Source organism: Stegodyphus dumicola, chromosome 4 (genome assembly GCF_044657685.1).
Source record: "Stegodyphus dumicola isolate Sdum_Otavi_A_Nest chromosome 4, ASM4465768v1".
NCBI lineage: Eukaryota > Metazoa > Arthropoda > Arachnida > Araneae > Eresidae > Stegodyphus > Stegodyphus dumicola.
In genome coordinates, this window is record NC_140771.1 from 120,376,265 (window position 1) to 120,403,692 (window position 27,428).

The following is a 27,428-nucleotide window of genomic DNA, read 5'->3' on the forward strand; positions in this document are numbered from 1 at the left end:
AGAATAAGTTAAATCCTGCTCAAATTTTTAAATTAAGTCAAGACTTTCCATGATCTGTTTTATTCAAATTTACTTTCTACGCATTTGTAGTACTATGGAGATGCACAAATATTTCATCCAGAGAGGATCATGTGCCTGTATCTTACTGCGCACACAGGGGACCAAGGGATGATAAAGATTGCCAGTTCAAATCGTCATTGTCCTCAAATGCCAATTTTAAGCAGTATACAGCAGTTTGTTCTCCCTAAATCTAATATGTACGATAACATGCATAGTAAGTTGAATTCTTGCACAAGTATCTACTTATTCATTCGAACTACGAGGTAGGGAGTTAGGGTTGTACGGATCCCCATTCTAAATGTTATTTTATGAAATCATTAACACGATCAGAAAATTTATCGCCCCGTCGTAGCTTCTAAAGGCGCAGAGAAATGATCTTAGAAAAAGGTTTTAAACAAACTTCTTTATTTGCTTAACCTAGTAACATTAATAGATATCAAATCCGCGCAGCTTGCAGGATGCTAAAGAAAAAATTGCTAAAATAAAATAAAGTTATCAAGTACAAGTCAAAGTGAACAAATGCTAAAGAAAAAATTATAATATTAAATACAAGGTAAAGCGCCATTGCCAAACTTTGGCTGTGTTCTTAATCTTTTACGATAATTAATTTGAACTGGAGTTTCAGTAAAAAGGGATTAAATTTTATATATTTATAATTTTGTATATTTTACCTTTTTCACTTTTTTCGAGTTTGTTCTACTGATGAATTCTTATTTTAATTTTCATATGTTTAGATACTATGGTAAACCTCTTACCAACGGTTGCAATTATTAATAATGTTGAGGAATTACCTTGCTTTGATCCCAATTTAATTTAACATTTTTAACATTTTAGTTTAATGTTTTTAGTTTAGTTCAGGGTTTCTTAAACTTTTTCAGTCGCGACCCCTTTTTATCAATGAGATTTTTTCGTAACTCCCAGGACACTATAAAAACTATTACAAAACTTTTGTGGGACCCGATAAGTATTGCGCAAATCCAATACACGCGTAAGTGAAACTGCCAATTTTTTCACTTGTACTCTAATACACTTTTACAGTTTTAGGTCATTAACTTTAATTTCTAATTTTAAGACAGAACAATGTGAAAATTTTAAATAAGTAACAGACGAAATGACAGCGTCACGTGCAAAGCAAGGAAAATGAACGTTTATATTATAAAAAGAAATGCGTCGAAACGTTTTCGTTTTTTTCTTTGTCTGTATTATCTTACCTTTATCTATTTTCAGATACACTGTGTAAAAAGTATGGTAATTGTAAAATTATTATAAGTTAAAAAAATATCAAAACTGCTAAAATTTTTGGCGACCCCTTTGGGGGTCGCGACCTACATTTTAAGAAACCTTGGTTTAGTTCATATACATATATAAATATCTAATTAAAATTTTCTCTTGCACACACGCATATATATATATATATATATATATATATTATATATATGTATGTATATCTGTGTGTTTATAAAATAAAATTTTAATTTTAGACCCTTATCTTATGTTTAATTAAGAAATTCTCCCTACTGTATTTCAGCTAAAGTTTAACCTGCAATCATTTAGGTGGCGGCCTCATTGGGAAAAATGTTCAAGGTAACGAAACATATCTAACTGCTGTATAAATACCCTTGATACACGTATTTGGTCAATTACTAATGAGAAATACCTGAAAATTCTTGGTAATAGTATAAAAAGATCCAAATTCCATCCAATTCTATACAGACTGACATTATTATCATGTAAACTGACTCGTATTTTTGACATTTTTCAATCGTTCACATGTTTTGATAAAAATATTAATTTTGAGATATTTTTTCATAAAAGCTATAATTATGCTTAGTTACTAGTCAGACATAAATTACTATTTCAAATTTGAAACTATATATATAAAAAATCTATTCGTACTTGATTGCCATCTAATTATTGTTTAAAGAAAAAATGTCCTGTTACACTAAAATAAAGTTTGGAGATCTTGCTTTAAATTGTAGATGTCATTTGTAGATGTCACTGAAAAAGATAGTATTTAAGACAGCATTTCTAAGCTACAGAAATAATTTTGGTACGCACGGAGTATTAAAAAAATTTTTTTTTCAAATGGTGTCAAAAAAACAAGTAAATGTGATAGTAGATTTTGGAGACATCTATGTGGCTAAATATTTTGAGGGCGTGAAATATATCTATGAAAGAAGGCTAAAGTATAAGAGCAAGTGCCGGTACAGTTCAGGAAACACTTACTTTTGCACATTTTAAGTTGAAATGAATTATACTAGAGAAGACATCTGAATGAAAATAGGTGCGATAAAGATAGTCCGGCTTAGGAACTTATCGTAACTACCAAAACAGTAGAAACTGTTATATGAGATCAGAGACCATAGTAATGGAAAGACGTACAAGATTAGTTTGACTAAGGAAATTTTCATTTTCATCAAAACACTAAATAATCTTGCATTAGAGCTGTACTTTTAAAAACTCTTATATCAGTGACTGTAATGAAGGCATATGAGGTAGGTGAATTAGTGGAATGAAGAAAATGTTCTTATAACAATTAGATGAATATATACTTCTTTTTTAATTTGGGAAAGGAGTTAAAATTTTTGTAATGTTATGAAGTTTTTACCTTTTATTGCAGGCAGTACAATACTTATAGAAAAAATATTTTATTTTATTAAGAATATGTGGTCAAACGAGAAATCTGAGTTAATGATAGGATTATAAGTCTAAAATGTAGATATAATAAATTGAAGATTAAATTTGCTGTGTAAGGTAACTTAATCAGAGAAGCATACACGGTACAATTCTGACGGAATACAGTCTTCCTTTATGGAGCATTAAAAGTTTTAATGAAATTCTGGAATTCTATATCTGAAGAATGATTAGGATTTTTAAATAGGAAACACGAAAAATAAGCAATGCCCTCGCCGAGACTCGAACCTGGAACTTTCGAATACCCGCCGAGTGTGGTACCATTACACCATGAAGGCATGTAGAAAGGAGGGAGAAAATACCTTATATACTCCTCCTTTTACAGGGCTACTGGAGATTGGGGGACCCAATCGCTAAATTTAGGTAGTGAAGAATCATCCGTCACCTTTTAGTTCAGGCTCCACTGTACAGACATTAGGATATTTTTGAGACAGGAGATGTGAAAAATGAGTAATGCCCTCACTGGGACCGGAAGCTGGACCTCTCGAATACGCGCCGAATGTGCTACCTTTCCACTACGAAGGCAAAAAGGAGGGAGAAAATACCTTATAAGTTCAGCACCTCTGGCGCAGCTCGCAAAAATGCCATAGGGTGATGTAAAGTCTGCCAGGAGGGTCGGGCTGCGTCCTTTATATCATATCATAAGTTCAGCATATTTATACCATAAAACGTTTTAACCATCTTCTGCTTTTGCCATTACCTCATTTGTTTTCCTCACAGAAATGTTAGTCTCTTGATAACCAGTAGCATAATTCGGTAACAATACCCTCTAATTAAGGAAATTAAAAATCCTACATTCACTTGCAAAATTTCCTGTTGAAATTTCTTCATTTCTCATCATAGCTTTCTCCTTTTATCGTCAAGCAAGTATGTAAAACTTATGCCGGAAATTGTGAATAAATGGGCATACTCTCCACCTTATACGCTGATTATTAAAACTTACTTTTAATGCTTTTAAGCTTGAATCAAGTGCACTCAGAATGCGTCTTCATCGAAACTTCTCTCGCATTTTTACGTACCAGCATCATTTGTATGCCAGATTTATAAGTCATGCTGTGTTTAAAATAAATGTAAGTCAAGAAAGTACATGGCTTCTCACTATTAAAGAAAAATTGTCAATGAACAGGTTTTCCTTTGCTATTTGTGTCAAAACATCCAAAATCATTATTACATGTATGTGTATTTGATTAATTAGTATTCAATTATAGTTTAAGAATAAATACACTTCCAAATAGAAAAGTAACATTTTTAATAACTTTTACATCCTTATACATACAGAAATGCATAACATACAAAGTTGGACGTAATGAAAGCATAATTATTTCCACGGGCAGTAAAGATTCTGTGTGACACCAATTGTAAAGAGATTCGGAAAGTAGACTGTGTCTCATCAGAAGCTAGACATGCCGCCATGGAAAATAAAAAGAACAATGCTTCACCCTACGCTAGTTGCATATAATAAGAAATAAAAAACGACATTGTAATTAATATGGTGATGATACAAATAGTTAATTAAGCTTATTACTGTTGCAAAAGAAAGAAAATCCGTGTTACAGTGATAAAAATAACGTAAAGGTATTTTGCTGATTAAAAGGAATTTCTCATGAATTTTTTTTTTCTTGTGAAGTGTAAAACCCTGGCTGCCAGTTCAAACTACCGTAGGGAAAAGCAGGGCTCGCTTTAACAATAAGTTATTCAAATACCCCAGAAAAAAGCACAGCACAGACTTTTCGTCTGAGACATACAACATAGCTTGGACATACAGGAACATACAAAAATTAAACATACTCATTATAGAAATACTTATTTACACGTGTTTAAAATATTCGTATGTTGAAAAATTTTCACTCATATAATTATAAATATTTTTAATAAATTCACTCCATAAATATATATTTTAGAAAGATAAAAGTATTTTCTTGCGATTTTAAAAATATAGTAGTACAGCAAAAAAGTTTTTATTAAATTTTGGCATAAATGTAGCCATTTTTACAGAGTTAATTATTATGTTATCTTAATGAAACATTTTTTGATATAATGATTTTTTTTTCATGCCTTGGAAAGAGGTATGACCAGCAGTGTATTTGCATTCGGTTTGAAATAAATATAAACCATTGGTTATATGTCAATCTACCGGAAGATCAAAGTGAGATTATTAACTGTATACTACCAAATTATTTTTGTTATAGCTACATATTTTCCCGTTACAAAAATAAATCAAAACTTATGCAGTCTTAAAGTTCCCTTTTACGTTTCACAGTGTTTTGATTAAAATCGGAAGATACAGTGGGCTACAAGACGTACAACACAACTTTTGTGCGATTGGGGAAAACATTGAAACCGATACACATTCCATTTGCTTGGTTCTTTCCCATTGATTTTGAAATCAAATGTTCTCTCAAACGATTTACCATATCGGGCTAATAACCCCTACTGAAAACCCTCCAAGCAGTACAATTTTTTTTTCAAGAAAGGCCCGTTTATTCTGCGCCAACATCACCTAAGAGTGGCGAAGATGCTGGCTCTGGTTCTGGAAGCACTTTCTGTTCTTGAGTCTCAGATGCTGCTGCTTGGAAGCCTGCAGGAGGAGGGGGTCTATAGGCTCCACTACCCTTTATACTTTCATTTGGATGGTCTGGATTTTCTCTGTGTGGGAAGACTTGACGTTGATGAGGTGGTTGGTGTCCCGGAAGATCTCTATTAGGATAATCGGGTCGTACATGAACACCTGATCCTGAAGAAGCTGGAGATCCTTGGTATGCAGGCTTAATTTGTGTTTGTGTGATGGTATTTTGAGAGGGTGTGCCTTGCTTTGAAATTTGACTGCTACGAGACGGTGTTGATATAGGTTGATAGGGTGCACTTGGTTGTCCAAACTCTGGTTTAGGATAGATCTCTGGCCCTCTGGTATAACTAGAGCTTCCATCATATTCTGGTTTTAGTTGTTGCGGTCGGATAGCTTGATGAGAAGAAGATGGTTGCTGATATCCGGCAGTTTTTACGCCTGAACTCGTCTGAGGTACTTTTTGAGAGGATGTTATAGTATTAGCGGGAGGCCTGCGTTGAGGTTTAAAGTCCTGCTGCGTTTTGATTTGTTGTTGAGAGGGTCCATCATAGGAAGGTCGTGAAGGAGGAGAAGGATATCCGCTACTAATTGGCTGACGATGACCTGAAGAAGACGTTTTTTGCTCATAGGAAGTCGAGGGTGAAGATGGTGGGCCTGAAGGTCGGCTTATTTGTGAAATGCCGACAGGATGCGTTTGGGGTCTCGGTTGATTGTATCCAGGCCCACCTTTTATATTGGCATTAGGATGGTCAATTGGCTGATGTGATGGAAATCGGGATTGTGCAGAGGATGTCTGAATATGCTGAATTTGGGATTGACTGGGCTGCTTAACACGACTTATTGCTGGAGGCTGAGGACGGGGTTTATCATAGGCTTGAGTATCGGCTGGAGTCGTCTTCTTTATAGAAGTTGTAGGCAACGATGGTGGTTGTGGCCTTGACACAACAACCGGGGCTCTCGGTCTTTGTACTTGTGGTTTCTGATAGCCTCCGCTTGTTTGAGGACGCTTCACTCCCGAAACAGAAGTTGATGGAGATTTGATTCTTTGAGGTTGTTGCACAACGTTTGGAGCTTCATATCCATTACCTTTAATTTCAGCTTGAGGGTGATCAATTATTACTTGTCTTGGGGGCTGGTAAATGCTGCCAGTTGGTTCACTTGGTTTCTTAACGCGGCCTTGCTGTGGGGGTTTATATGAAGCAGATCCTGTACCAACAGGTCTTTTCTCGCCTACTGGTTTGACTGCAGTTGTCGTATCATATCCCCCTGCTGGCGGAGGTCGTGAGCGAGAAACTTGTGGCGGTACCTGATATCCACTTTGAGGAGTAGATGGTCTGCTGATGCGCGTAGGTTCAAACCTAGGAGGTTGTGGTGGAGGCTGTTGGTAACCTGGTCCACCTTTGATGTTTGCATTTGGATGATCAGAAGGTGGGGGGAAAACAGGCTTTGGTCTTGAGGGAGGCTGTGCGGCAACTGATACTTGCGGTCTGGACGGAGGTGGAATGGCAGGCTTTTGTCGTTCACTAATTATTGATGGAGCTACGGGTGGTTGAGGTTTACCATAATCTCTGTCGATTGGTTTCTGTGCAACAGGCGGTGGAGAAGGAATCCTTGATGGAGGTTGTGGAGGTTTAGTGAGAATAACTTCTTGTTGAACAGCAGGTGGGGGTACGTAGGAGTTGGTAGGTCTAGAGGGTTGTTTAGGAGGTGGTGGTGGCGGTGGAGGAACAAACGTGGTTGGTCTAGAAGGCTGTTTTGGAGGTGGTGGCGGTGGAATATACTCCGTATCAACATGCTCCCGTTGTACCGTTTGAGGAGGCTGATAAGGTGGCCTGCTAGAAGGTCTTCCAACAGGTTTTTGTGAAATATGCACCTGAGAAACAGGCCTTTGTGAAACCGGCACCTGAGAAACAGGTCTTTGTGAAACTGGCACCTGAGAAACAGGTCTTTGGGGAACTGGATAACTAGGATATTCTGAAACTACTGGTCGACTGGGTTGAGGTACGCGACCTTGCTGTGGCGGTCTGTAATCAATGTTGCCTTTTATATTCGAGTCTGGGTGATATTCTGGCCTGGTGCTAACTATAACAGGAACTCGAGGTCTTTCAGGTTGGCGAATAATTGCTGGTGTTAGTGGAGGACGGGAAATTCTTGGAGGGGAGGAGACAGGTGGAAAAACTGGACGAGGAGTCAAGGGGCTTGCAGGCTGAGGTGGTGGCAAAGACACTGGTTTTGAAGGTTGATAGCCATCAAATTGATATCCGTTTTCTTCTTGCTGTTGAATGGAAGGTGTTCGACCTCCGGCAGACGGACTTGGGTACTGAGGTTTTATGGAATCACGGGATGAATCGTATGGTGGTCTGAATGCAGGAGGTTGAGGACGAATTCTTGGTGGCTGAGGCTGGGAGATCGGTGTTTGGGGTTGGTATGCTGGCCTTTCTGGTTGCTGAACATGTATTACAGTACTTGGTGGTTGAATTCGTGGTGGTTGAGGTTGGATACTCGGTGGTTGAGGTTGGTATGTAGGCCTTTCTGGTTGCTGAACATGTGTTACAGTACTTGGTGGCTGAATTCGTGGTGGTTGAGGTTGGGGTGTGATTCGGGAGGGTGGTGGAGGTATGCTTATACTAGGAGGATAAGAACCAACTGATGGTGGCTGATCGGGTTGCCGAGGATAACTAGGATATGATGGCTGTTGTGTTCTAGTTTGATCTGGTTTGAATATTGTATCTGGTACTTTCCCAATGTCTTGATTAGCATTGAAAAAAGATGGACTTTCTTTACAATCAAAATTATACCAGAAATCACAAGCTAAAATTCTTTGATTGAAGGTTGTTCCTGGTCCACATAAGAAACTTTCTTGTCTGTCTTCAAAACATACGTGGTAGACCTGAAAAAATGTAAATTATGCAAATGTAAATTACAATACAACATTATTTCGGAAATACGTATAACACGAAGCAAATTTATTTATAATTTATGAAACTTTTTTAAATGGTTTTGTTTGCTTGAAAAATGCCTTTGAATATTTTATAAAGAAACTATTCGGAAAAACTGCTTTCCGAATAGTTTCTTTGAAACTTGTTTTAAATTCTTGGAGCAATAAAAACACATTTGTTATTTCAGATAGATTTCAGAATGGATATTTAGTTCCTAAATATACCCTGATTATTGCATGAAATGTAATGTTCTCTGATCATTGCATGAAACAAAATTCAAAAGTAGTAAGTGGCAGCAAAATTTTAGAAAATATGAAACTATCATGTTATTTGAATATTTCACTTAAAAAAAATATCAATTGTAAATTTCCGTTAATGGTCTGCTAATTCTTAGCAGCTGCATTATTATTGAATTTCTCAAATAGTTATGAATCTTTCGAAACTTATGGAAACAAAAATGAATATCTGAAGAATTTTAGCAGCGTTTTAATATAAAAAATTCACAAGTAGCTTATAGAAATTATTCAGAATGCAGTTCCAAGCAGAGAAGGTTATATAATTACTTGCTGCACACAGTTTTATTTATTTAAAAGCATTCATTAAAGAAAATGCATTTCAATGAAAATGTTCAGAAAATATGCAGTGAAACCTAACTCTGTACATAGACTGTTCAGAATTAAATTTCTTTTTAAATAATTAGCTGACTTTTCGTGTTTGCATAATATGAGTTAAAAAATATATTTGTGGATCCAGATTTTATGCAAAAGAAAATATTTTTGGAACTCAATTAGCAAGTCATTATTCTTTGTTCTTACCTGTCAATATATGTTCATGTTGCAGTAAAAAACTAAACATAATTTTTCTTCTTATACGCTAGACAATGATGGCCAGCTCATGAACTGCCGAACGGAACTCAAGGGCTAATGAGCGGTTTCTGAAAGTGCTCATGGGCTCAAGACTCCTTGAAAGGTTGTCAAAAATTATTATTATTCATGCCTGATAGTTGAAAATGTGTACTGAACTCCATACTTTAAAATATATCAACGCTTTCGAAAATCTCAAAAAAATGATTGCGAATGAAAGAACGTAGACCTCATTTAAGACAGTGTATTAGCTGAGGCTCTGTACTGCGTACTCCGAAGGAAACGTAACTACAGTGGATCATTACTTAGTTATTGGTGTTAAAAAGAGAATCGCTAGTAAGCAGTGTTTTGCCAGAAAGTTATTGTGAAGAAGTTTTGACATACTGTTAGAAGTTCATTTGTTTTCACAAATGGTTAAGCCAGTTGACAAAGACAAGGAATGAAACGTATGGAAATTCGAATATTTAATATTAGTGTATAACATATTGATTGTTACATGTAATGATGTATGCACATGAAATATTTCGAAGAGTCTTAAAACAGCAGTAGAAATCTTTTAAATTAGGCTCTTCCTAACCTTAAGCCAAAGTGGATTTCAAATAACATGATTCTGTGTTATTCTAAAAATATTATAGATGGAATCACTCACATCGTGAGCTAATATTATTCCATTGATAAGACGGGATAATATCTTTCAATCAAGATAAATTTGCTTTGAATGAGGAACATTTATGTCCTGCGAGCAACATATATTCCTGGTTCAGACTGTGTTTTGTCATATAGTATAATGAAATAAATAAAAATGTGTTATTCAAAATTACAGGAAGCTTGCTTTAATCTGATTAGTTCAACTTTTAAATTTGGCTGGTTTTAAAATTCGGGTTCAATGTTTTTCTTCTTCATATGTTATTCTAAGATATTTTATAAAGCGAATTAGAAAAATTTTTCGATATTATTCTCTAAGATATTTCCCCTTTTAAAAATTGTTTTCAAACATCAATTTAAAGCTTTCTAATGTAATCAACTGCCAGGATTCAAATATTTTTGACACGTATCAATACTTGATTATGTAACAATACATGCATTTTCATGTTTATTTTGATTTTTGGATAACATCAGATTAATTTATATGAAATTCTTGTTCTTATTTGTTTTTAGTCAACAGAAGAGAGTCTATTGAGATTGATAAAATTTCAACATGTTTTTAAGAAGTAAATCAATACTATTTTCTGTCACAAGTAAAATCTCATTTATTCTCTTTTTGCTTTGCACATTAGAGTTCATTTATTAATATTAAAAATTTAACATTGAATATTTTTGAAGTTCTACTTAAATATTTTGCGTTTTTACTTAACGCAACTACCTCTTAGAAATCGCCAAAATTTCAGAACTTGCCAAATTCTGGCGTCCATGCGCATGAGCATTCTTCCGGCAACCATGCTTATAACAATCCTTCAGCCATGGTTTTGGCTGAAGGAACGGCGCCATTTTTGTATGCGTTCTTTTTTGTTGTATTCAAAGTTCCAACTGTTTTTAATAAACAAATCGTGAATATATGAACTCGCGGAAATTACCAGCAATGGAAGATATTACAGTAAAATTTCTGCAGAAATACGGAATTTTGAGGACAATTTCTGAAAGGAACAACAATGAAATGCGTTTCCTAGATAGCACTGCTGCTGAGGGTTGCATGAAGCCGAGTCTCCGCAATTCTCAGATATTTTTAAGGGAAACCATGGCTGTGTAATTTGGGAGTAAATAGAGCAAAAAATAAATTGCAAGAAAATTTGAAAAAGAATGGAAGTGTTTTATTTTTTAAGTGTATCACGTAATACTTATTTAATAATTCAAATTTGTATTTTAAATTGCTCTTTTAATAATGTTTGCATGTGCGATAATACCGATAATCCGGCATGCATGTGCGATAAATACCGATATGTGCATGCATGTGCGATAAATACCGATGATCCGGCAAACGTTCCAAAGAATTGAGCAAAAACTACTAAATTTCATTCGATAAGTAACTTTTACCTTTTCATCTGTAAAAAATCGCTATATTGAGCCAAGGTGGTTGCTTTCATACGTAAGTACCTTCTTGAGTTTTATTAATGGCTCATTAACGATAAGAAATCAGTGAATAAGTTATAAATGCGGTGGGGTAACAAGAAATATTCAAGAGCACTTTCAGATAGTGCAAGGATGTCAAATTCGCGACCCGCGGGCCGCATGCGGCCCACAACAAATATTTTTGCGGCCCGGCCAATATATCGGCAAATAATAATATATAATAATAAAATAACATATCGACGAAGAAAAAAATTAAATGTTTACTGCTAAGTAATTAACGATAATTTATTCAGTGTTGTTAGATTACTCACAGCGAGCTGACACACACACTACTTAAATTACAAATGCGTGTGAGTAGCTTGCGTTCAGCTACCTTCGGCCTTTGGGGGACACGTGCACTCAGAACTTGTACGCGTCTCCCGATAGCCGAATGTGGCCAAACTCATGGTCTCAGTTTTCCAATCATAGTTTTGTACGATATATTGGTGCATGCATGTGCATGCGCTTTGCTTTATTATTAATTATTACTTAATTCATATTGTTACGGATTTCATAGTTATTTATTTAGTTAGATTTTTTTGTTTAGAATTGTAATTAGATTTGCTTCATGTTGCCTTAGCAACGCAGACGATTTTTGAAAAGACAGCTGCGTTGGAAGGTTAAAAATAGAAGTTAGGTGGATCCATACTAGGCGGCATTGGGGAGATTTAGGAGTGTCTAAAATGATGTCTAGTTCTGCAAAGCTTGTGAACTATTGATCTTCCACTGTTCTAAAATAATCATAGGTTATAACAACCGCTTCCGTTAATAACAACCTGAATTTCCGCTGAGCGAGCATGTCATTATAGTGTAAAATATACAGAAGGTTCGAAAGAAAGAACGCATTACAAAGCTGTTAAGAATAGTTGAAAACTTACCTGACAGTTTGTCTCTACGTCAGCATATAGACCAGGATTATAGGGTGTTGCGGAACAGCTGAAACTAGTCTGTGGTATTGTGGGAGTCTCGCCTTTAACGTAACCGTCGTGTCGTGTTACGACGCCGCTGAAGTCGAGACCAGCAGGATTGCCCCCTTCATCGCCCCTCGCTCCACCTTCGCCGTATGATTGCTGGAAGAAAAATGTTTATCACTTTAAAAATATCCCAAAAACTGCGGCTATAAATTTGTAAGCCATGAGATAAAAATAAAATTTCTTTTTACATCTAGTTTTCATGCCACTTATTTTTATTGAGAATGTTTTTCCATTTCGCTTTTTACAATTGCTCCAAAGCCAGTTTTGACTTTGGTTCTGCATTGCGTATCCAGGACTTTCTTATGAAAATGATATCTTCTGCACTGTAGTGGTATTTACATTTTATATCAGCTCTATACATTCTCGGATATTTTATAAAATTTTAAGCTCTTTTGAAGAAGAGAAAGCTTAAACAAATTATTATAGTGTGAAGCACGTCGTGACCTTTCTGGATTCTTTATAAAAATTAATAATTGAGTATATTATGAATAGTCTTCTGTTTCGTACTCCGCATTGGATATTTTGAATATTTCCTTTTGATTTATGTCTTGAAAATTTCCCTCTTGGACTAAAGTATTTAGGAAATAAATATTCAAATATTTTTTGTATCCACTAAAATGTAACGCGCATTTAGTTCCATCAAAATAAATTTAAAATGCTTATCTACGCATTGAACTGTAATTTTTATATTGGACTGCTGAAAATGAAATAGCAAAAGCTCTTCATATTTTAAATCGGAAAAAAATGGAGCGAAAAACCTTGCCTAATTAAAATAATCATTTATGGCATCAATTCACTAGTGACAGCTGGTGCAGGGAAGTCAATGGATCACGTAATTGGATCACCTACAGAACAGGGTACTTAGAAACATGCAGAATAAACAGCATACTGTTGTAATCAGCATAGACAGTTAAGGTGCCTTCGATTCGTTGTGGTGGCATTATTTTTTAAAATGTCTCAAAGATAGTAGTTGCCTCCAAACTTGATTTGAACTGATCTACAGCAATATGAGTGAAAGACAAATTCAAGCTACAACGGACGGAGATGTCCACATGCACAAGATGACGAACGGCTGCCCCGCAGGGCTCTTGACTAAGTCCATATCTGTGGACGCTGGTAGCAGACACCGCGCTCAACCTGTCTGATGACGATGAAACATCAGAAATACCACGTTTACTCGCTTAATAGTCGCACCTCCGTTTTGAAGCGGAAAAAGTCGCCGAAAGTGTACAATATTGTGTACTAGATTTCCCGTATAATAGTCGCACCAAGACTTCCACAATGAAAAATTGGCAAAAAGTGCGAATATTACGCGAGTAAATACGGTAATAGCATATGCTGACGACTTCTTGCTTGTTTCAAATGGTCACAGCCGTAAAAATTACGATGTAAATTCCCAAAAAGTGTTAGATAAAATAGTCCGCTGGGCCGATGAACATAAGCTCACCAAAAGAGCAAAAAGCTTCAAGAGCAAAACAAAAGGAATGTTTTTTAGCCTAAGAAAAAGGCACGAGCGTACCCCGTGCATAAACCTCCATGGCAGAAATATACAATTCGTGAGACATTTCCGCTACTTGGGTGATATAATAGACGACAGATTCTCCTGGCTTCCTGACATCAAGGACCTTAAAGAAAGACTGCATAAACTAACACAATGCGGACAACAGCTGCTCCTAGGTGGGGGTCTTCTCGCAGGTACTCAAGTTATAGTATGCCACCGTCACTGAACGAATAGGACTTCATGGCATCTGCATATAGGACGTTACGATCAACATACAACAAGTACTAAACTCGGCTCAACTACCATTTCTTCTGGGCATCTGCAGACGATTCCGCACTACTCCAACAACTGCATTGCATGTATTGGCAAGTCTTTGGCTCCTTCACTTGGCTTTACAGAGCGAGAGTGCTATGGTGAAAGAGATCAGACTAAAACACTAAGTAACAAAACTAACAAGTTGCTTTCTCAGATGAATCTGTCTACAGTCTGAAGTAGAATGATGGAAGAGTACGCATCAGACGTTACAGAGGGGAACGTCTGTGTCCCACAGTGTGTTATCCAGCGTCATACCGCACAAACGCCTGGTGTGTGGGGAGCTATTGTGTACAATTCTCGATTCCGTCTAGTGCAGATTGCGGGCAACCTCAACAGTGATCGCTAAGTAAGGGAAATTGTGGAGCCAGAAGTCCTGCCCATTCTTCGATGCATTTCGGGCGCTGAATATCAGCAGTAAAATGCCCGTGCACATGGTTCTCAAACTGCACAAGCCTCCTTTAGGTCACAATGGGTTTCGCATCTTCCATGGCCTGCTTATTCCCCTTTGCTATATGTCGGTCTTTGAGCATGTCTGGTATTTCATCGGTCGGAGACTCGCTCTCACAGCTGGTGCGGCACACACTAAGACTGAACTTTGGCGTTAAATGGAAGCCATACGGAATGCCGTTCCACAGGATTACATTCAGAACTTGTATGGTTCAATGCCACGGCGTACAGACTCTTATCGTTCAGCGTGTACTATGTCAGACGTTCGTTTTGGTTTCTTTTATCTTGTACTATATTTGATCGTTTATTTATACTACTATCGATAATATGTGGAATAGATTTCATTCATTTTCGATTCATTGCAATTCCTTCACGGTGTTGCGTTTTTTTTTACAAACATTAGTGTATATTGGTTGCAGTTTCTGCAAAATTCTCTAATCTAAACTTGTAAAGGGTACTTGGATTCAGATGATTATTTCTATGATTAAAGTATCTTAAAGGTATTCACAATTACTCCTTGCCACAGCCATTGTCTGCTTTTTATGTTGTTCGTACTTGCCATTTAGCTGGCATAGTCCTTAAAGACGTTGACTGCCAGACCGATGGGCCTGGGATCAAATTCCGGAAAAAGCAGGGATTTTGTTCTTTAAGCGTACAGTGTCCGTGCGACAATGGGGTATTCAAAATATACGGTGACCTGTAAATCCTCTTGAATGATTAGTGATAGGGGAAGAGGGGTAGGAAATATTGGGAACGTCCCGTAGGGTGTTCTCAGTCAAAACGGGAGCGAAAGTTAAATAGCTAGCAAGGCCGGCGCTGCGACCTAATATGCCTACGGAAATGCAAAGGTGTTGTCATTGCTTCAACCTGTCCTTGTTGCCCATGTCTGCAATTTTCTCCTGCTGTCACAAATTTTAATAATGTGTAGTTATACAACAGATTTCGGCGTACCTTCTACTGGTCGTTCCATTTATAACAATCAAATTATTTTGAACTGTACCTTTATTACATGACAAAATGACAAACAGCATGACAAAAAAAAATGACAAAAAGTATGGAATATTCATTCAAATAAATAATCGTAAATGAATAAAACGTTGAAAGAATCGTAAATGAATAAAACGTTGTTAAATGAATAAACGTTAAAGTAATGAGAATGCTCAATTTTTATTAATAATAACAGTAACATAATATGTTTTATTGCTCGTTTATTAAATTAACATTTCATATTTTTGCATTAGTTAGCATATACATTGATTATGATTGTCTCTAAGTAACAGAATCATGAAAGTATTTTTATGTTTCTATACTTCCTTTTATGTGAGTATAGTACGTAAAAGGAAATACAGAAATCATATAATACAGATTTAAATTAAAAACACTTCGCGTTAAGAATAAAACAATAAATTTGTATAGAAAGATAATATATTTAGTTTGATTTAGTAAAAATGTTACTTTCCCGAGCTGTTATGCGCTATCTGGGAAAAGGGGCATGAATTATATGTCCTTTCGCGAGATAATAATGACGACCCCGAGAACTCTGTGAATATCTTTAGCCATGGGCAGTGACGTTCCGAAATGATTGTTTGTAAACGTGGATCTCAAGTTGATGTGAAAAGAATGATTAGGATTTAAAAGCGTATCTACAGTCTATATTAATTAACAACTAATATAAATATGATAGTGTACTATTTAGGCAATGTAATGCTACCTTGTTTTATTTTTTTTTCTAATTGGAGGAATGCAATGGAGAACTCATTTCGTTGACAATTATGATAACCACTGCGCGTGTTAAAAAGAAATCAAAAGCACGGATGAAAACTTTGCGTCGTATAGCTCCTGAGCTGAAACTGAGCTATGCAGTTGTTGAATGTCTTAAGGTTTATTTTTTACAATATTCCAAGTTTTGCGTCATTTTGCTTCCATTGGCCTTATCTATCGAAGTGAACTTGCACTAATGGCTGCCTAATTGACCCAGAATGAACTAACAACAAGCAAAGCTTTCATACCAGGATTAGAGACTGTGACAAATACTATTTCATACTATGACAAAGCTTGGCTGTCCCACTTCGTTGTTACTTGCAAGAGAACTTCCATGCAACTGTCCTACGCTGTTTCATAGAAAGTAAAGAAATCATACGTTTGTTGGAGAATTCATGACATATAAGTTTTTTTAATTCGGCAAAGGGGATTTTAGTAGATTTCTTTGATCAGCAGTTTTGACTGCTGCTGTATTACATTGGAAAGTTTGCCTTAATCTTTCCAATGAAAAAGGGAATTTCTAAGAATAAGTGTCCTTTACGATAAAACTGAGTAGACTGCGCACCACTAATAACGTAGCATTTAACGCTGATGGAAATTATGGAGGAATCCTTGTATACAGGTGTAGGTTGAAGCAAGGTCGGCATCTGGGCATCCAAATGAACATATCAGCTACCGCCGAGTCTTCCTAACTGCTAAGCTTCCGTTCCAGTTGAAATATCAAAGGACAACGGACACTGCGGTCAGAGGCTCTCCTACCCCTCTTCCTTTACCTTGAACCTCTTGAACAGATTTCAACTAGCCATGTATTTTGAGTTATCTTTCGTCGCACAGGCAAATAATGTAAATTATGTAACATTAGTTCGAAGTTCGAAGGCAATTATGTAAATGATATATGCTCATTTACATAATTGCCTTCGAACTCGGGCCTTTCAATGCGACAATCATCAACATCACTAACTACTGTCTCCTATGGGCATATATCTCCTCTGGGCGTTATACATATAGAAGTTTTCATACCATTTTCATTCGGAAGATGGTATGATAGATATCTGACAGACGATTTTTCAGGGAATGGAATACGTAAAAATCACTAGAAGCCAAATACAGGTTCTGAGTCTCAGACACGCAGCTACAAGTCAGTATATTAGGAGGCACATTTCTGCTGAAAAGGCTTATCAGTGGATCCCTGAAATACCTAAATCATTACAATGAGTTCTTCAAGAAATGCTATTTCAAAGCTTTTACTGCATCAAACATGTCTTAGTCGATGCGTTTTCCATTCTCTTACATCAGTACGCAATCTTTTTTATGATTACCTTTTGTAATTGAGAATTAAAAGCAAATTAATTATAACAAAAATATATTAAAATCTGAAAGGTTTCAAATTTTAAAGGTCACCTAAAAGGGTTTGTTAAAGTTTTCTACGCTCTCGCTGAGCCATGCATCTATCTATCAGTCTGCTGTTATACTCGCATCTACTAAATTTTTTTGTGCCTTTTTAGCTTCATTATGAAACATCATTTTCTTCGCACTTACGCCATATGCAGTTTAACAACAAAACCACAAAAATTTTAAAAGCAGCATAGTGGTACACGTTTAGAATTGCTTATACAGCGTTAGGTGTTGCCATATATTTTTCTGTTTTTTCCAGACTTTTCTGAGTTTATCATATTAATATTCAGTTTTCTCACTAAAATGGCTTTACAAAGCTTTTTTTTTTTTTTTTCTCTTTTTATTCTTAATGCTTTGTGAGTTTTCTTTATTTAATAATATTGACTCCACATAAAATTCGATTCAATAACAAAATCATAAAATATTTGAAAATAGCATATCTTTAGAATTTCCGACAGACAGTCTCTCGCGCTGGAGATAAAACTGTTTTATTTCGTACAGTATTGATACTACTCGCTTTGAAATGTTGAGTTGTTCATCAAAAATTCGTTAAACTTTAACAAAATATGAAATAGATAATGAAAGAAGTTCGAAATTAGGGCTTCCAGATGCTCATACTCGGGTGGAGGATTACGTTATTCAAAATGTGATGTCTCTAGGTACCGTTGTTTTTTCACAGTGCGTGAAATATGCAGAAATTCATGTAGATTTTTCATTATTTGATTTCTTTAAATGTATTTTAAATGCAAGACAATTATGATAATTGTGATATTCTTTAAATTATGATAATTATGATAATTATGATATTCTTTAAATGTAAGACAATAATATTTGGTGGCAACAATTTGGAAAGTGATACAACGTATTTAAGTGTTTCGACACACTTATCTTAAAGGGGCTATCTTCTTTTCTTTTTCTTTAACCCAGAAAGGCTATTAGTCTCGAAACAGCATTTTTTTTGTCGAATTACTATAAACGGCTGTATCAGTTTTCAAAGTATTACCACCAAGTAGTATCACTCTGTATTATATTTAAAGCAACTGCATAATGAAGAGTCTACATGAATGTATGGATTTTAGTATTGTTAAAAAAGGCTTTTGGAGTCATGTAGCTTTGAATAACATGAGCACCTGGAATCTCGAATTTGGAAATTTGTTTTATTGTCTAGTTCATATTTTGTGAAAATTTAACGAATTTTCTCAAAAAAACTCAACAATTTCAAAACGAGCAGTAGCAACACTGTAGGGAATAAAATTGTTTTATCTCCAACGCGCTAGATTGTTTATCGGAAAATCTGAAGGTAGGTTGTTTTAAATATTTTAGCTCAAAATGTGGCGTTAGCGCAAATGCTCTTGAAACGTTTATGCGTCTGTAAATGAAAGGAGAAAAAAAGACCGTTTTGGTGTAATGTGAAATCTGAAAGCTTTCAAAATATTTTTTACTTTAATAACTTATGCCTGTAAATTTTTTTTCGCTTTTTTTTTTCTAAAAAGGTTCGTTTGTGAATACCGTTTGAAATTTCCCGTGTGCCTAAGTAAAAATGCGCGATCAGGTTTCCGGCATTTTTTGCGCAGAATCCAATGTCACTTGCATTTCCGTCGTTAGTCTTTATGCTTCGTAATGTGAGGTTAAAATCTTTTAGAAATTCGATTGCCTCACAGACAGTAAAATACTCTTCAGTCATCCAGTTCTTAACAGCAAGGCACATGAAGGCTGTGGATATTCATCGCCAGATTTGTGAAGTGCATGTGGACAATATCATCAGTGATAATAAAATATAAAAATTCATACTCGAAGGGAATCAACGCACTAATGGTAAGTGGAAACGACCGCAAGTAACTGACTATCATCGCAAAGGGGCAGGGTTATGTGAGGGCGGTTTCCGAAATTTATTGTTCGCTACGATAAATGCTTAAACCGAAAAAGAGAAAATGATGTAGAAGAATAGGTAACTGTTAATGAATCCAGAAAATAAATGATATTATTATTATTATTATGAAAATTTTACTTATTTCATTTTTATTGCAATATGGATCGTGTTTAAAAAATAGCCCTAGTATTTAGTACTGTAAAGCAAGATTTAATTACCACCTAGGCTTTGGACAAGCCCTGGACTTGGGGCCGACGGCCTTATAATCTACAAATCTAAATCATCCTACAGTTCCTCATAACCCTCATTTTCTATCATGAAAGCATGTAAGAAAGGGATTAGAGGATCTTGAAATACAAATATGCATGGTCCTCCTAGACTGGCTTAATTGGAGGCTGCTGTTAATTTTCTTTATGCATAACTGTTCTTCAGATTCAGCTTTATTTTTCTTTTTTATTCAAATTAATAGTATATTTGTGTAATAATGTATTTGGATTCGTTAATTTTCAAATTATAATTACTTAAATTTGGTCATTGACTTCTTTTATTAATGGAAAATTCTTAGCTGCGAAATTTATCTGCAAGCTCAAAACATGTGCTAAGTGTATTTTTTTGGAATTATTATAATGTATGTATGCTTTCAGAATTATTATTCTCATTCTAGTGTAAATTTAAAGAATTAGATCATATATTATTCTTATAGGTTATAGTAGAAATGTTTTTAAGTTTTTCAATTGTTGTAATTATAAATAACGGTATAAAATGGAATTCCTAATATTTGTCTGCATGTACGCTCAATTAATTTATATCCGTAATTAACTCAGAGTTAATAAAAATATCTAAAACAATTTAAGACAGTCATTGCTTCAAATAATGAACGCAATGTAGTGTCGCGCACACTTTTTAAATCGAAAATGTAACTTTCAGAATTCGTCAAAGAATTTTTCCTTTTGTTCCGGACATAGTATTGACATAACGATACACACTTTGCTACAATCTGAACTGACCTGCCAAACATTTGGTAACACTTAGTTCTGTCCAGGTCTTTCGTCTGGCTTTGTAACTATTCGAAGTAATACTGAGTGAACGAAGTGTCGAAGCCAATAGAGGACTGCAATGAACGAGACATATTGAACGCTGCGGCAATGTATTAAGTGAGGTGAGTTTAGTGAACTCATTAAAGTGATAAGAAAGCAGTAGTTTAAAATCCCGCGAACTTAAGAACAAGCGAAGAATTGAAATAAATAGTGATTATTAAACCACCAAAGGACTGATATTGCTGAAGAATTGCATTATTATGTTGATTTAAAGATTACCAGAGAAAATCATAACTTTCGTGAAAGGGTACAAATGATCTGTCGTCTGTCTGCTGAGCAAATCATTTCTGTCAACGAAGACTTAAGTTGCTTTAATGATACATACTCCGCACGAGTATTATCACGAGACTGTATCTGAATTAGAGATTCGTCTGGCAGTCATTCAGAGTCTGATGACATCTGACTCAAGCGAGACTTTAGAAACACGCATTGGCAAAAGTACCTGCATATAGTAACTGAAATAGGATTCAAGTCACCAATTTTACTTTTATGGTTTTTTGCTGTTCTTCCTAAAGTAACTGCTATGTTTTTCAGGTACCGCCAATTTCAGTTATACAGCGCGTGTTTATGCTGATTATTTTCACATACCGCGGCTGTCTGAAACTATCATATTCCTAGCGTACTGTTACCACTTTATCTCTGTTAAGACCCAAATAGCATTTGATACACAAAAGTGGAGATTGTACTGTCTTCTGGCATTCTGGCATTTACAATGTGCACATGTTAAAAAGATGATCGTTCATGCACGCAAAATATAGCTAGTAAAATTAAAACTTAAGTTTGGTTAGAAAGACTTACTATGATATATATTCTTAATTCGATTGCAATTAATTTTATGCTGGACAGGATCACAAGAAGCCAAGTCATGAAATTATAACTTAACACTTTAGTATGTATCGCTTGCAATGCATGTCTCTTTCATACTAAATTAATTATTGGAATATTGTCGAATTATATTCAATAACTATTAATCAAGTATTTTTTTATTTTTGTTACGAATATGTCAGGATCGCAAATTTTTTTATAATCCTTACCTGTAAACATGCATCTAATTCCCAACTATATTTACATTTTTATGTTTTCAGAATTTAAAAATATAATAAAACATGCATTATGAATATTTTCTTCTCATTTATTTACAAGTTTAAGGCAAGTTATTTATTTTTCAAGTTATATTACTGAAAGCAAATGGAACTTCTTGTAAAAACTTATATTTCTTGATTTGTGAGAATGTCTTAAGAATTAATTCTAAATGTATCTTAATTTCAAATAAAATATACTCGAAAATGGAACATATTGGTAAATGTTTCATAATTCAGAAACGTAAAATTTAGCGTGGTAAAACTAATTATTTTCTCTAAAATACTGAAAATGGCTTTTGGTTTCCTAAAATGCCCGGCAGAGTAACCAATGTTTCTACCAATGTTTGATAAAGCATCATTTTCTATTTATTATTAAGATAGTTTTTCGTTTAGTATTTTGCTTATTATTTTTCTAGATACTGAAAATAAGGAAACTGGAATTCGATTAACTTTATTCTAATTAATTAATTTATTAAAATGCCAGAGTTTGCTACTGTTTAATATTTGCCATAATTATTGTTGTTATTTTATTATTACTTTTGTTAACTAATAAAATTAAAGGAATCCAAATTATAGCAATTTATATTAAGAAGCATATTTTAAATATACTCACGCATACTGCTAGTGGAATGCAGAGATTTCCTAAAAAAGAAAATGCATATGTGTAAATTAAACCAGCAAACTAGTAGTAATGCTTCATAAATGCACATGAAATATATACTTCCAAAAAATAAAAAAAACAATTGATAGATAAAAGAATATATAGTGAACATTTCTTACAAGGAGAAAATTGTATTCGTTCAATAAGCTTATTTTTGTCTTTTCAAAACACTGAGATATGATTTTTTTATGAATCGGCTTGTAACTTAGTTATTGTAATTATTTCTGTTTTTTTTAAGAGTTTCGTAAATAAACTGCGCCTCAAAAACTTGATAAAATTATTAAACATTGAAAAGCTTCTTTTTAAAATTTTAAATCATTAAAACATTTTATGAAAAATCTTGCTTCTGTTCCACTTTTAGTAAATTGGTTTTGTTTTAGAAGAAGTAACAAGTTTTTATTTGTTTGATATAAGTTCTTTTGATGAATGTACATCTGTTATTAAACAGTACGGCAGTTTAATACTTATGATAAAAGAGAAACCAACAATGCGTGGAAATTTTCTGCCAAAGCTATAATATTTTAAAATTTAAAATTATAAATTTCCATCCCTGTTGCATTTTTTAAATTTTTCATTAAACCTTTTGCACTTTCGAAAGATTTTACAATTGTTTATAGTATGGTAATGAATAAATACCTATATGCCAGATTATTAATGTGCTTAAAGTCGTGCGTGTTGAAATGTTGCATGAAATTCATTTCTAAATATACTTCAAGAACACTTTCACACTATAACTACCAATTCCAAACCCTATCAGCAATTACAAGATTGTATTGCAATAAAGAATACAAAATTACCCTGTCTTATAAAAGGGTACAAATTTCGTTGTTTAAAATTTTAAATTAAATTATCTGAGTTATAGGGTTCTTTCTCTTTTCAAAGGTTTTACTACATATTAAGCATTTATTCAGGTAAATGAAGAAACTCCCCATAATATATTTCTGACTTTTGTATAAAATAAAATTAAAAAGTAAAGAAGTTTTCTATGCTGACATTCGACGAGTCTTCGAAGGACATTTAAAAAAACTACAGCCTTCGAGAAGGATATTATTCTTCTCAGAGGAAGAAATAGTAAATAAGATTATCTTTAAATTTATGAATCTGTATTAAGTGTCTGTCTTTGAAGAAGAAAAAAATTATAAATCTTTCCCAGGTTAGATTTTTCTTGACCGTTCTTCAACATTTCTTAAACTAGAAGTAAGAACAAGTATGAAATCCGGAGAAGAAATTTTCGAGGACAAGGAATACGATACATCTTTCTCAGAGCTAAATAACATAAATTTTATTGTTGAATTTTCTATGCTGCTGCCAGCAGACGTACGTAACATAAGTATTGTTGAAGGCCTTTAGCAGTGGCAACTGTAATCCAAAACTGAGACTGGAGATGACTAAGATTATTTCATTATGAAAATAACGTTGTGTAGATAAAAGAATAAAATATTTTAAAAATAGATAAAAAAATGGAAAGTTAAAATCTTTCTTTATGTTGCTGAAATAAGGAAATTACATTATTAAAGTTAATATACGTTAAGTGACTTGCAAATTTAATCCCGAAAAATACAATGAAAGGGAATTTGAAAGTATTTAAGCAAGCTCTTAACCAGAAAAAATTCGTCGCTGAAAGTTGTTATATGTACGGATATTTCAGAATATTTAAGATAAGAATTTTGCCTAACTCATGTCTTAAAGGCTAAAAATTACTTCATTTGATGACATGGATTATTTATTTTCCTGAAATCGAATTCAAACTTGTGCTTCAATTGAAAATCAAATGTAAACTTTATTTCATGAATCTGAATTCGAAAGCATGTTAGTTTATCTTGAAATCAGTTTAGACGCATACAAGACACCACAAAAATCACCATGAAGAATTATAACGCACAACAAAGCGTATATGATTAGCTTAATTAGGGTTAGCTGATAGAGTAATTATAAGGTAACTGACAGCTTCGGTCTTTTTTTTTTTTTTTTTTTGTTGTTGTTGTTGTTGTTGTTGACGTTAAACCAAAATGCTTAGAAAGTCATTATGCTGTTTAGAATATAGTTACTGTAATTATCAATAAACTGATGATTAAATAAGAGCGTAAAGGTCGTAAGTAACACAGAAATATCAATTTTGTAGAGAATAAAAAGTTCTTGCTCCATCGAACTTTTAAATTTATGCTCACGGGCTATTAGAATTCACAAAAAGTAGAAGATACTTCATGACGCTGAGCTGTCAAAATTATTTTTCACGAAATTTAAGTGATTATTTTAAACCTACTTATCATTCATTACCAGACAGGTAGTGCATGATATTTTGAAAATCTGACTGATATCACCCGGTTCCTTAACATTCATACATAGCCCGTATTTAACTAGAATCCTATAGAAAAAAATAATTTTTCCGAAGATGATTTTTAGTGATGTTATTTATATCTCGCGCTTCCACTGCTAAGTATTATTTTAGAAAAAATATTGTGGAGTATTTGTCAGTTCTAAACTTAGAAATAATATGAAATTTAATTAATTAATTTATATAAATTAGAAAAGCTTAAACAGCACCAAAAATGCGCATCTTGTCATGTTACCAATTGTACCAGGCTCATAGCTAAATTTGAACACCAAACAGCTGTGTCCAATGTCTGTCGCTGATGAGGTGGATTTTACTATATGCAGCTCATAGTAGGGTCACTGTGGCATACCCTCCACAAGAAGGGAATTCAAATTTCAAAATAGTTCTTAAAACAAAAGAATAATAAATGCTTTATTTTATGTACTCGATACCGAGATATAAATATCATTTGTTCAATAGACTTTAATTACCCATAATTAACCATGATTAGTAATAAAACACTGCAGAGTATTGAAACTTCAAGTAGATGGGGCTTCTCTGTCGGCCCTGAGAATCCGGCAAAAGTTATACTTTACTTTTCGAACTTTCATACAAAACTTTTATTCCGCGGGACAAAGTTCAAGATGAACACGTTTATAACTCCAAGGCTAAGAATTTAGTTTAGTTTTGGATATGATTTGTATATTACGGTGTTTAAATTACCTTTCAGCAATATGTTTCATACAACAAAAACCTTAGTGAAAACTTATTTGAAGGTTTCCAAGAGTACTTTAACAAAACCAATACATTAAACAAAAGCGTTTAAAATTATATATAATTTAATTCTTTATAAATCTGATGTAAAGGAAAGGCACCATCATAAAATAATCCTTTGCATATTTATATTTTTTACATCATTGCTTTAGCGGTTAATTAGCACTTATTTAAGTCAATATGACATGAAACTGATATCAATCAAGCTACAGTTGCCCGCAGAAAACTCGGTAACCATCCCCGCAGCGTAGACTGCAATTGAAAGTACTACTTAATCAATTATTTTGGGAGATTTTATTTTTTGCTGGTTTCTGCCCGAAGGAAACCTTTTCGACAGTAAAGGATTTGTAAGTGGAACAACGAATGTCTTGGAGCGTTCTATCGAACGTATTCTTCAGTCCATGCACCTGCCCGGGGTGCAGGTCGGACGTATTTAAGCGAAATATTTTTTTTTCCATATGTTTATTTTCTTTTTTGGTTCTTTCGTGACGGCTGATAGACACGGATTGCCCCGCTTTAATTGTTAGACATGGCTACTGTTTTGACATGAGAATAATAGCAGATAGTCTTTTTCATACAGGTCTTTTAATGCTGAGAGCTGACTCCTCACACATTAAAAAAATAAATAATAAAATTGTGAAAAAGTAAAGAAATGAGAAAGTAAAATTACTTTTATTTGCCTTAAGCAAACTTTTATTTTATTTTTTTTTTTTTTAGTTTGAAAGAGATTTTTAAAAAATATAGATTCAAGAAATTATAAAATTTATTATAAAGGAAATACCATTAAAATATTTTATGTATTACAAGGACCCTTTTTAATAATTCGTACATAAAGTCTACCGTATTCATTATGTTTTGCGTTTAGTGTATCCTTCATCTAATGTTATTATCATTAAGCTCCTTTACTGACCTTTTACCATGTTTTTTAAGAAAGATTCGCCAGTTTTCGTTGCAAAGATACAGAAAATTAAGGAATTTTATTGCAGAAATATTATATATGCTACTACTGAACGACTGTTGTATCTCTTTGTCTTCGAATTCTTTATCAAAAACAAAAGAGAAACAAATAATCGGTATTTGAACTAATATCAGTACTGACTATTTATAGTGAAAAATAGATTGACTTACTAAAAGTTTTAATATGTATGCAGTTAAGAGTTCAGATCTTCAAAACCTAATGCCTATATTATTATAATTAAGATAAGCTGATTCACATCTCGCTTTCCGAAATGAACTGTTAAATAATAAGATGCTTTTATGAGCTGAAAAGCAAAATAATGTATCTGCAGTAACGTTAGTAAATTATAGCAAATAAACTAAAAGTAGTATAAAGTAAAAAATGTAATATAAGAAAAACCTCTGTTTTACTCAATAAAAAGTTGCACATGAAAAAGTTCTTGAAACAGATATGTATTCTCTGATATTTTCAAATTTTAATCTCTTGTGCTGGAACTTATAATATATCATTATAACAATGCCTATGTGCTGAAATAACTTATCGATTTCATGACTCTTTTCAGATATGATTCGTTAAATTCGCGCAAAATGTAAATTAATAAAAGAAATATTCGAAATTCAAAATTCGTATTTCAAAGGGAGGCTGTTGGTTTCAGTACTACGTGTGTACAAAATTTGATAGCTGCAGATGCGTACTGTAGATTGTCTTTCCTAAGCGTTAGGAACTCATATACTCACTCATAGGTTCTTCATTTAATAATAAATAGAGATTTAAAACAAAGGCACGTGATATTTATTATGAATATTATGAATTTGGAATTTCAAGTAAGAACTGTAGCCTGAACTGGACGAAATATTTTTTTGCAATCAATTGAAATTCTGTTTCCATTAAATTTCTACATAGTGTCAATTTAAAAGTTTCTACATAGTGTCAATTTAGGATGAAATAATATCGTAGACCGTGTCTTATTCCTCTAATTTTCTGGTTTTATGAATGATCCAACGATTTCTAAAATTGAATTGTGGCTTAGTTTTCAATTTGTTTAATAGCA

At 33.9% G+C, this 27,428-nt stretch overlaps 1 protein-coding gene across 1 annotated transcript in view; it reads right to left on the reverse strand.

Moving 5' to 3' along the window:
- Positions 1-3,986: 3,986 nt before the first annotated feature.
- Positions 3,987-27,428, reverse strand: part of LOC118181974 (uncharacterized) — a 103,551-nt gene continuing 80,109 nt past the window's right edge. Inside the window, exons 3-5 of the mRNA XM_035351219.2 lie at positions 22,284-22,312; positions 12,107-12,298; positions 3,987-8,210 (exon numbers count right to left, since the gene is read on the reverse strand). Coding sequence (XP_035207110.1) covers positions 5,235-8,210; positions 12,107-12,298; positions 22,284-22,312 — 3,197 coding nt within the window. The 3' untranslated portion in view covers positions 3,987-5,234. The remainder of the gene's footprint in view (positions 8,211-12,106; positions 12,299-22,283; positions 22,313-27,428) is intronic.